Here is a 12,026-nt window from a genome sequence, read left to right on the forward strand (position 1 = left end):
TGTGAACCAAGAACTTCCAGATGTTCAAACTGGATTTAGAAAAAGCAGAGGAACCAGAGATCAAATTGAAAACATCTGTTGGGTCATAGGAAGGGCAAGGGAATTTAAAAAAAAAATCTACTTCTGCTTCACTAAAGGCTAAAGCCTTTGTGTGGATCATAACAAACTGTGGAAAATTCTTAAAGAGATGGGAATACCAGACCACCTTACCTGCCTCCTGAGAAACCTGTATGCAGGTCAAGAAGCTACAGTTAGAACTGGACATGGAACAGCGGATTGGTTCAAAATTGGGAAGGGAGTATGTTAAGGCTGTATATTGTCACCCTGCTTATTTAACTTATATGCAGAGTCCATCATGTGAAATGCTGGGCTGGGAGAATCACAAGCTGGAATCAAAATTGCCAGGAGAAATATCAATAACCTCAGATATGCAGATGACACCACCCTAATGGCAGAAAGTGAAGAGGAACTAAAGAGCCTCTTGATGAAGATGAAAGAGGAGAGTGAAAAAAGCTGGCTTAAGACTCAACATTCAAAAAAAGAAGATCATGGCATCCAGTCCCATCACTTCATGACAAATAGAATGGGAACAAGTGGAAACAGTGACAGACTTTATTTTCTTGGACTCCAAGATCACTGCAAACAGTGAATGCAGCCATGAAATTAAAAGAAACTTGTTCCTTGGAAGAAAATCTATGATAAACCTAGACAGCATATTCAAAAGCAGAGACATCACTTTGCTGACAAAGGTTGGTCTAGTCAAAGCTATGGTTTTTCCAGTAGTCATGTACGGAAGTGAGAGTTGGACTATAAGAAAAGGTGAGCGCCAAAGAATTGATGCTTTCGAACTGTAGTGCTGGAGAAGACTCTTGAGAGTCCCTTGAACAGAGTGGAAATCAAACCAGAATATTCACTGGAAGGACTAATGCTGAAGTACCAATACTTCAGCCACCTGATCGAAGAGCCAATTCATTGGAAAAAAAACCCTGATCCTAGGAAAGATTGAGGGCAGGAGGAGAAGAGGGTATCAAAAGATGAGATGATGGGATGGCATCACCAACTCAATGGACATGAGTTTAAGCAAACTCTGGGAGTTGGTGATGGACAGGGAAGCCTGGCATGCTGTAGTCCATGGGGTTGCAAAGAGTCAGACACGAGTGAGCAACTGAACAGCAGCAACAACATAAGGGGTCAAATAGTTTGCTTTTCATTAATATTAACATCCCTAAGCACCTAGATTTCATTTTATGACACTTTGCTATATATCAGTTAATCACTAAGAAAGGATGGATGTAAATACTTAGGTTAAATCAATTATATTTAGATAGAAGCTCATGAAGAAAAAAATGTCTAGCTTTGAAATATCATTGTTTATTTCCACCTTACTTCCCTGCAGAACTAGCAGAGTTGCCTTTGATAAGGTTAGACTTTTCCTGCAACAAAATTACAACAATTCCTGTCTGTTACCGGAATCTCAGGCACCTGCAGATGATCACCCTAGATAACAATCCACTACAATCTCCTCCTGCACAGGTAAACCACAGTTGATTTGAAGTATGTTATAAACTTTTTGGACAAAGGATAAAGTTTAAAAGTTGTAAGTTATATGTATTTACTTTTTGTCAGAGATTAAGTTCTTTTAAAATAAATTCACACTCGTATGTATTCTTTAAAAGCCTTGAAGTAAATGAAATGGGAGATATGTAATGTTCCAAAAATGTTTTTCCTTTCACTAAATTGACTTTTTCACATTTGAAGGGTTCTTCCTTAAAGTTTTTTTTTTCCAATTAAGTTTGAGTTATTTCTTTCTAGTAAAACTTAAATGAAGACAATGTAAATGCTACAGACAAGATACTCAGTTTACAGAATTAAAGATCATCAGCGTATTTCTCATGACTGTTGTCTTTGTACCTTCCTGTTTTCTAAAATCTTAAGTTCCTCATTGAGTCAGTTTGGACTGAAATGAACCTACTTAATGAAGTTGTTATAAGGTAGCTTTACATACAGATTTTAGACATTCCACAATCTAAAAAGCTTTTTGTCTTATATTTTTCACCGTAGCTTTCCTTACTCTGCAGTTGATTCACCCTTGTACAAGTGTCTATATGGCAGCTGTTAAAGTGTTTGAGTAAACTTCATTAACTACAGAAAGGTCTCATATCCCTAAAGAGTTTATATGTTGATTTGTAGGACAGAAATAAATAGGTGGCAACAGAACTATATATGACTTTAATATTTAATCATTTCCTGCTTTTCTTTCTTACAGGAAGTAGGATTGAACACATAATTGTGCATGATTGTTGGATTTCTAAAAACAAAAGTTGCCAGTAGAATCCATGGGGAGCAATGCTTTAAATCTCTGACTGTGCCTAACTAGTCAATATAAGTTTACTTGGTATTCTAACAGTGTTTATAATCATGAATTATGTATACTATGTTACTAAAACTTATTAGTGACTAGAAAACAAAACCCTACATTTATATCACTTAAATACCTAAGGTAACAAATGATATAATGTGTTATAATGAATTAATTTTTAATATTACCGTACATACTTAATAGAAATACCTTCTATTTCCAATATACATTAAATAAAAAGCTGATTGTGATTTAAAAGGCAGGGGCTCCTTCAGTTAAAAAAATAAGTAAATTTAAAATTAAAAAAAATAAAAGAAGCAGAAGGAAAAAAGGTTTGGATACACATATATTTCAGATGAATAATAATTTGTTTCTATATGTTACTTTACTTAGATATGTATAAAAGGCAAAATCCACATATTTAAATACCTGAACATGCAGGCTTGTAAGATTGCTCCAGATCTGCCAGATTATGATAGGAGACCCATGGGTTTTGGCTCCTGGTGAGTATATTGTATTCTTCATTTATTATTTTCTATCTCACGGAGAAGCAAATAAATGGGACCCTTAAATTTGTCTGACGGTTTGTTTAACCAAAGCAAAATAACCTATTTTAACGTTATTTTTCTCAGAATGCTTATATTAAGTAAAAAATAGATTACATAGATGTGACCAAGTATAGTTCTAAGTCAGGGTTTCTTAACCTCAGCACTGTGGATATTTCGAAATAGATAATTATTTGTGGTGAGGACCTGTCCCGTACACTGGAAGATACTCAACAGCTTCCCTGGCTTCTGTAGCACCTTCCCAACGTAACAAACAAAGGTGTCTCTAGTTATTACCAAATATCCTCTGAGAGGTCCTCAGTTGAAAACTGCTGGTCTAAGTGACTTTAATACTAACTAACCTTGGCTCTCCTTTTAACTAACTCTATAACTTAAGGCAACTCATTCAAACTTTCTGGGCTGCATTTTTCACAAAGGGAGTGAAGGTGTTAGATTTGATGGCCATGAACTGTAGTGTTGGAGAAGACTCTTGAGAGTCCCTTGGACTGCAAGGAGATCCAACCAGTCCATTCTGAAGGAGATCAGCCCTGGGATTTCTTTGGAAGGAATGATGCTAAAGCTGAAACTCCAGTACTTTGGTCACCTCATGCGAAGAGTTGACTGATTGGAAAAGACTCTGATGCTGGGAGGGATTGGGGGCAGGAGGAAAAGGGGACGACTGAGGATGAGATGGCTGGATGGCATCACCGACTCAATGCACATGAGTCTCAGTGAACTCTGGGAGTTGGTGATGGACAGGGAGGCCTGGCGTGCTGCGATTCATGGGGTTGCAGAGTCGAACACGACTGAGCGACTGAACTGACTGACTGAATGTCATTTTGGGATCTTTTAAGTCTGTGAATCCCTCAGCTGCATATAGCATCAGACTTTTACAAAGGCATTTTCTTGGCATTCCCAACCATTACAGCAGTCTTAAGTAACAGGAATTAAATTCATAAAGTCTTTAAACAGGCAAAATAGATATCTCAGTGAAGGTGTAATAATATTAATAAACTTTACTCAAGAGAACCCTTTAGGCATTCCCATAGAATTTGTCACATTTTACATAAAAGCACAGTCCTAACCTTCTCAGTGTCCTAACTTAAAACAGATGAAGAAACTTCTATTTTATTAGAGTTTCTAAAAGCAGACATATTAAAAATACAAAAATAATTCAAAGGAAAAAATAAAACCGTAAAAAGCAGATGCATATTAACAAAATTCAAATTACTGATAAATTCTGAAAGAGAGAAAGATTCCAAGTGAAGACATAAGGGGGCTTTAAAGGTATTCGTGTCTCACCATACCTTAAAAGCTATGTCAGTTATAAGTATTCTTTTATTTTATATGGTATTTCATAATTTTAATAAGGTTTATAAAAACAATGAAGCTCTAGAAACATAGCAGTTTGACATCACCAGACATATATGTAAAGTACCCTTCATATTTTATTTTATTTATTTATTTTTTTTACCCTTCATATTTTAGTAAATTTTAAGTTATTACTATATTTTAGCACTGTACAGTAATTGGTGCTGCTTAAGAAAATGCTGAGATAAGAAAATGCTAAAATGCTACTTAAGATACTGCTAAGATTTTCCCAATAAAGGGAAATACATATAATTAAAAATTTTTTTTGTTTGTTTTACTTCTTTTTTTTTTTCTTTCCAACTACAATTTTATTTTATTTTTAAACTTTACAAAATTGTATTAGTTTTGCCAAATATCAAAATGAATCCGCCACAGGTATACATGTGTTCCCCATCCTGAACCCTCCTCCCTCCTCCCTCCCCATAGCATCCCTCAGGGTCGTCCCAGTGCACTAACCCCAAGCATCCAGTATCGTGCATTGAACCTGGACTGGTAACTCGTTTCATACATGATATTTTACATGTTGCAATGCCGTTCTCCCAAATCTTCCCACCCTCTCCCTCTCCCACAGAGTCCATAAGACTGTTCTATACATCACTGTCTCTTTTGCTGTCTCGTATACAGAGTTATTGTTACCATCTTTCTAAATTCCATATATATGCGTTAGTATACTGTATTGGTGTTTTTCTTTCTGGCTTACTTCACTCTGTATAATAGGCTCCAGTTTCATCCACCTCATTAGAACTGATTCAAATGTATTCTTTTTAATGGCTGAGTAATACTCCATTGTGTATATGTACCACAGCTTTCTTATCCATTCATCTGCTGATGGACATCTAGGTTGCTTCCATGTCCTGGCTATTATAAACAGTGCTGCGATGAACATTGGGGTACACGTGTCTCTTTCCCTTCTGGTTTCCTCAGTGTGTATGCCCAGCAGTGGGATTGCTGGATCATAAGGCAGTTCTATTTCCAGTTTTTTAAGGAATCTCCACACTGTTCTCCATAGTGGCTGTACTAGTTTGCATTCCCACCAACAGTGTAAGAGGGTTCCCTTTTCTCCACACCCTCTCCAGCATTTATTACTTGTAGACTTTTGGATCGCAGCCATTCTGACTGGTGTAAAATGGTACCTCATAGTGGTTTTGATTTGCATTTCTCTGATAATGAGTGATGTTGAGCATCTTTTCATGTGTTTGTTAGCCATCTGTATGTCTTCTTTGGAGAAATGTCTATTTAGTTCTTTGGCCCATTTTTTGATTGGGTTGTTTATTTTTCTGGAGTTGAGCTGGAGGAGTTGCTTGTATATTTTTGAGATTAGTTGTTTGTCAGTTGCTTCATTTGCTATTATTGTCTCCCTTTCTGAAGGCTGTCTTTTCACCTTACTAATAGTTTCCTTTGATGTGCAGAAGCTTTTAAGGTTAATTAGGTCCCATTTGTTTATTTTTGTTTTTATTTCCAGTATTCTGGGAGGTGGGTCATAGAGGATCCTGCTGTGATGTATGTCAGAGAGTGTTTTGCCTATGTTCTCCTCTAGGAGTTTTATAGTTTCTGGTCTTACGTTTAGATCTTTAATCCATTTTGAGTTTATTTTTGTGTATGGTGTTAGAAAGTGTTCTAGTTTCATTCTTTTACAAGTGGTTGACCAGATTTCCCAGCACCACTTGTTAAAGAGATTGTCTTTCATCCATTGTATATTCTTGCCTCCTTTGTCAAAGATAAGGTGTCCATAGGTGTGTGGATTTATCTCTGGGCTTTCTATTTTGTTCCATTGATCTATATTTCTGTCTTTGTGCCAGTACCATACTATCTTGATAACTGTGGCTTTGTAGTAGAGCCTGAAGTCAGGTAGGTTGATTCCTTCAGTTCCATTCTTCTTTCTCAAGATCGCTTTGGCTATTCGAGGTTTTTTGTATTTCCATACAAATTGTGAAATTATTTGTTCTAGCTCTGTGAAGAATACTGTTGGTAGCGTGATAGGGATTGCATTGAATCTATAAATTGCTTTGGGTAGTATACTCATTTTCACTATATTGATTCTTCCAATCCATGAACATGGTATATTTCTCCATCTATTAGTGTCCTCTTTGATTTCTTTCACCAGTGTTTTATAGTTTTCTATATAGCTTTCTCTGCCTAAAGTCTTCAGAAGCAGCTTTGTAATGATATTCGGAGTTTTTTGGTCTGGCTGTTAGACTGCAGATTTGTATAGACTGAAGGACATTGGGAACACCAGCTTTAATCTAGTTGTTTTGATTTAGTATACTTAAACAAGTACAGGGAGAAATTATGCATATGCATAAAATATTCCTACCAGAACATCCTCAGTACTAGCACTTTTAACTCTGAGAAGACTAAAAGCAGGTATGTGGTGTTAAGACAAAATGATTTCGAAAAGATGGTGGGGGAGGTGGAGATTAGGTCTTACAGTGTGCTGATCTAGGTCTGTCTTAGAGGAAGAATTTTGGCAGTGGGGAAGATATGAGGAAAGCCAGACCACTAATACCAAGAATTTTTAAATTTTCTCCATTATTTCCTTTTCATTTCTTTTTCCTCTTACCTCACTTCATTGCTTAAAATATGGAACTCTTATTTCTTATCTCTAGAAGAAAGTTTTGTTTTTCCTATTTAAATATTTCTAAAAGTTTCTACTCCTGTACTGTTTAAAAAAAAAATGTACAGCAACAAAAAAAGTAGCTTTTAGAGGACTTTGCTGGTAGTCCAGGAGTTAAGACTCAGCTCTTCCACTGCTAGGGTTTGGGTTTGATCCCCCTTCTGGGAACTGAGATCCCACATGCCACATGCCATGAGGTGCGGGGCAAAAAAGTAAATAAATAACACTAATCTTTTTTTTTTTTAAGTAGTTTTTATTTTATATATACACTAACTTATTTTCTCAAGGAGTTAGTAACCCTTGCAAAGGAAAAGTTTTTCTCTCCTGAAGTAGCAGAGTAGGAATATTAAACTGCTGCTGTTGCCTTGAGGTTTGAGTGTGAGAAGATGAATAGTGATTACTGGGTGTGTGTATGTGTAATGATTACAGGGCACACCTGAAGAAACCAAGGAGGAAACATCATTACCTCTTTGAGCAGTGAGCTTTGATTGAGGGCTGCAGTGCTGGTTACAGAATCTTTTTCTCTCTGATTCTGTCCTTAGTTTTGAGGATTAAGAAGTCTTCACCTTATTTCTTTGAATATTGCAGTCTTTATTACTTTCCTTGTAAAAAACAGATATAAAAAATTCCTGGGAAGAGATTTGTGTTTGCTAAAAGATATAGGAAGGCTTGAGTCAATAGAGAAAGTTTTCCTAAATGGGAGGTCTAGATAGCATAAACATATCATGTTTCTCAAAGGAATTCGTAATTACAGATCTAATATATTCCAATCCCTATATAATCCCTAATTATGCTAATAGATTATCCTCTGCATTTTCTATTTTTCCAGAGTTATGTTACTGTATTTGTGATTATTTCAGAATATCCTATAAGTTTATATATATGTATTTATCAATATATATGTTGTGCATGTGTATATATATTTATGTATATAAAAGAAAAATATTTCCTTCAGCTCCTCTTGCACCAACAAATGAGACATTGTACTTTCATGTCCTTTCTTACTAAGGTACAGATTAATAAGATTGCATTGTAGTTATCAGTGCATTTATTCAGAATGCAGTCATGGAGTTAGAAGGCCTTGGTTCTAGCTCTGAAACTTTGTACTATTGGGCACTTTTCTATTTATTTTTGGCTGTGATGGGTCTTCGTTGCTGCATGCGGACAGAGCTACTCTCTAGTTGTGATGTGCGGGCTTCTCATTGCAGTGACTTCTTTTGTGTATTACAGGCTCCAGGTGCATGGGCTCAATAGTTGCGGCTTGTAGGCTCTGGAGCATGAGCTCAGTAGTTTGGTACATAGGCCTAGTTGCCTCAAGGCATGAGGAATCTTCCCAGACCAGGGATCGAACTCGTGTCCCCTGCATTGGCAGGCAGATTCTTAACCACTGAACCACATAGGATCTTCACTGCATCATGTGGGCTCAGTAGTTGCGGTCTTTGGGCTTAGTTGCTCCAAGACGTGGGATCTTAGATCCCTGACCAGGGATTGAACTTAAACCCCTGCATTGCAAGGTGGATTCTTTTTTTTTTTATGGTTGTGCATAACTTTTATTTATTTATTTATTTTTTAATATAAATTTATTTATTTTAATTGGAGGCTAATTACTTTACCAGTGGACCACCAAGCAAGTCCCTCAAATGCATTGCTCTTTCCCTGTACCTTAAATTCTGATTCATTGTGACATAGCAACTTTTTTAAAGTTACGTACACAAACTGTAAGAATACATGGAATACAAAATTTGGTACCAGAAGAACACTACATGTTTTAAATTTGTACCATTGAAAGTTATTTTTCAGTCTAGGCCATCTTATTAAATAAAATGCTAACAGACCAATTTTTAACATAGGTTTTGTCATGTTTTAGACTTTAAATTAAGCTAACTTTTTAAAACTATGTTTAAGAACAAGCAAAAACTAAAGCTTTTATAGCTTTAGAAGAAAATGTAGAATATCTTTGTGACTTGGGGAATGCAAGGATTTCTGAGGACACAGAAAGAAATAACCATTAAAAAAGAAATGATAAACTCAATTTAATGAAAAGTAAAACCATCTATTTATGAAAAGAAACTGTTAAGAAAATAGGCAAGCCACAGACTGAGGGAAATTATTTGCAAAATACATATAAAATAATAGACTTCCATCCAGAGTGTATAAAGAATGTGCCGGTCCTATCTGACTCTTTGCAACCCCACCAGGCTCCTCTGTCCGTGGGGATTCTCTAGGCAAGAATACTGGAGTGGGTTGCCATGCCCTTCTCCAGGGGATCTTCCCAACCCAGGGATCGAACCAGGGTCCTCCTGCATTGCAGGTGGATTCTTTACCAGCTAAGCCACCAGAGAAGCCTGCAACTTAATGTTAAAAAGACAAACAACCCAGTTGAAAACTGGACAAAAGTCTTGAATAAACTTTACAAAGAAAGATACATAATTGATCAGTAAGCACACAGAAAAGTGCTTAACATCATTAATCATCATTGAAATGCATATTAAGTTACAATGCATATCCACAAGAATAAAATTAAGACTGACAACAGCAAATGAAAGGATGTGGAGCAACCAGTGCTCTTATGTTACTTATGTAATGTAATTTGAGTTGTAAAAAAGTAAAATCAGAACATCCATTTTGGAAAGTTAGTTTGGCCGATTTTTTAAACAACTTTACTGAGATAAAATTTACCCATTTTAAGTGTCCAATTTGGTGAGTTTTGGTAAATGGGTACAGTCACAAAACTACCAACACAATCAAGATACGTATTTTTTTAAAAATCACCCTCAGCCCCAGGCAGTCACTGGTCAGCTCTCTGTCATTTGCCTTTTCTAGAATTTCATAGAAATGAAATAAAATATATAGCGTTTTGTCTGTGGCTTTTACTTAGCAAACTGTTTTCAAGATTATTGATGTTGTATATTTATTTAAATGGGCCAAAGATTTGAACATACATTTCATAAAAGAAGATAAATAGCCAATAAGCACATTAAAATATTAAATATCACTAGTCATCAGAGAAATACAAATTAACATCAGACTTTACAGCCATCAGAATAATAACTAAAATTAATGACTGGCAGTATACAGTGTTGGCAACTGGAACTCCAGTATATTGTTGTTGGGAATTTAAAATGATTCAGCTACTTTTGAAAACAGATTGGCAGTTTTTTAAGTTAAACCTACACTTACCATATAAATTCATTCATCCAGGATGAATTCACTGACATGACAAGAATTTCACTGACATGATGCCAAGTATGAAAAGTACATACTCCATTTTTGTGCATTCTAGAATAAGCAGAACAGATTACCCCAAACTTAGAGGTTTAAACAACACAAATTAATCATTTTATGGTATAGGTCAGAAATCTAAATTTTGGTCTCACTGAGCTAAAATTAAGATGCTGGCAGTGCTCCATTCTTTTCTGTAGATTCTGAGTAAGACTGTGTTTCCTTGCCTTTTTCAACTTCTAGAGGTTGTGTGCTTTCCTTAGTTCTTGTCCCTTCCCCCATCTTTAAACCAGCATTGTATCCTCCTCTTCTTTTTCCCTCTTACACATTCAAGAGACCTTGTGATTACATTGAGCCCATTCATACAATTCAGGATAATCTCCTTATTTTAAAGTACGCTTACTAGCAGCCTTACTTTAATCTGCAACCTTAATTCCCGTTTCCAATGTAAAGTAACATATTTACAGGTTTCAGGGATTATATCTTGACATCTTTGAAAACAATTATTTGGCCTTCTATACTAATTTAAAGTAAAAAAAATTTTGGTAGTTGCTTCTTAGTTGATGAGGTGAGGAAAGTTGACTGGAAAGGGATGTGTGGTAATTTTCTGGTGAAGTAGAAGTGTCCTGTATCATGATAGGGGTGTATGTTACAAAGATGCATTCATTTGTCAAAGGTTTGTGTATTTTGGTGTATATAAATTTTACCTTAAGAAAGAGAGTGCTATTAAAAACAGAAATAATGGAGAGGGTCATTGGGAATGGCTAGAGGAACAGATGAAGTAAGAGTGTTGATATTTTTGAAGGTGGATAATGAGGACATGAAAGTTCATTATTCTCTTCTAACTGCTTTCTTTGAATTTGGAGTTTTTCATACTAAAAAATTAAAGGAGTACTCACTTCATTCTAAGCAATGAAGTCCCTAAATGCCATGAAAATATTTATTACTCAAATTGCATCTATTTCAAATGTTAATTTTTAAAGTATCAAACTTCACAATAAGAACTAAAGTTTCTTTTCGGCAGCCATGAAGAACTGTACTCAGGTCGTCCCTACGGAGCGCTTGATTCAGGTTTCAACAGTGTGGACAGTGGTGATAAGAGATGGTCAGGGAATGAAGTAAGTGTTTATTGTACTTGTTGCAACTTCTGATTAAGAGGAAGTAAAATGATAAAAATGGAAAGTGTCTTAATTGGACTCAATTTCTTGTTATGTAAAGTATAGAAAAGCCAAATGAGGGGTAAAACTCCCACATAGTCCTATCACTCAGAAACGGTATTATGTTTCTTCATCGTCTTTTTAGCATATTGTGTTTTCCATGTTTGTTACCTCATTGTCTCGTATAAATCATTTTATATCCTGGAAGATCTTAATGGGAACTGAGCCAGTTACATGGGAAACCTAAAATTTTGAGTGCCTGGGTAATCTTGAGCAGAGAGGGGTAGAAGATCTGCTAGAAGGTGAGAAAATAGAACTATAGGCTGATGGGTAATAAGATAGGAACCTGATGAAGTTACATGCTCAAGATAAATAAGTAACTTTCTCAGCAAATTATATCATTTTTCTCTTTTGTTTTAATTATTAGTATTATGTTTTCTCTTTTTAAATTACTAAGGTATAATATTTTAGCTATAAATTAGGTTAAATGATAAAAAGATTTTGTTAGCAAGACTGGTAGTATACCATTTTTAACATTATTTTATTTGGAGTCTAAAGCAAATTAGTTTTAGAATACAGCTTATTTGTCATTTGAAATTGCTTGGCTATTTGTGTGTGGTTGGGTGTGTACATGATTGTGGCAATATCAAAAAAGATACTTTTTTGGAGGGGCTGCACTGGGTCTGTGTTGCTGCTCTCAGAGTTTCTCTAGTTGTATCAAGCAGAGCCTACTCTCTAGGTGTGGTGTGCAGGCTTCT

General features: G+C 35.7%; 1 protein-coding gene across 17 annotated transcripts in view; it reads left to right on the forward strand.

Annotated features, from left to right (window-relative positions):
- LRCH3 (leucine rich repeats and calponin homology domain containing 3) overlaps window positions 1-12,026 on the forward strand; it is a 107,499-nt gene that overhangs the window by 50,219 nt on the left and 45,254 nt on the right. For all 17 annotated transcript variants that reach the window (XM_086401429.1, XM_086401477.1, XM_086401463.1 and 14 more), the window contains exons 5-7: window positions 1,397-1,533; window positions 2,753-2,862; window positions 11,136-11,229. In XM_086401429.1, the coding sequence (XP_086257555.1) occupies window positions 1,397-1,533; window positions 2,753-2,862; window positions 11,136-11,229 (341 nt within the window). The remainder of the gene's footprint in view (window positions 1-1,396; window positions 1,534-2,752; window positions 2,863-11,135; window positions 11,230-12,026) is intronic.

The sequence above is a fragment of the Bos grunniens genome, chromosome 1 (assembly GCF_055505025.1).
Source record: "Bos grunniens cultivar Pamir isolate PY7600 chromosome 1, Bosgru_T2T1.0, whole genome shotgun sequence".
In the NCBI taxonomy this organism is placed as follows: domain Eukaryota; kingdom Metazoa; phylum Chordata; class Mammalia; order Artiodactyla; family Bovidae; genus Bos; species Bos grunniens.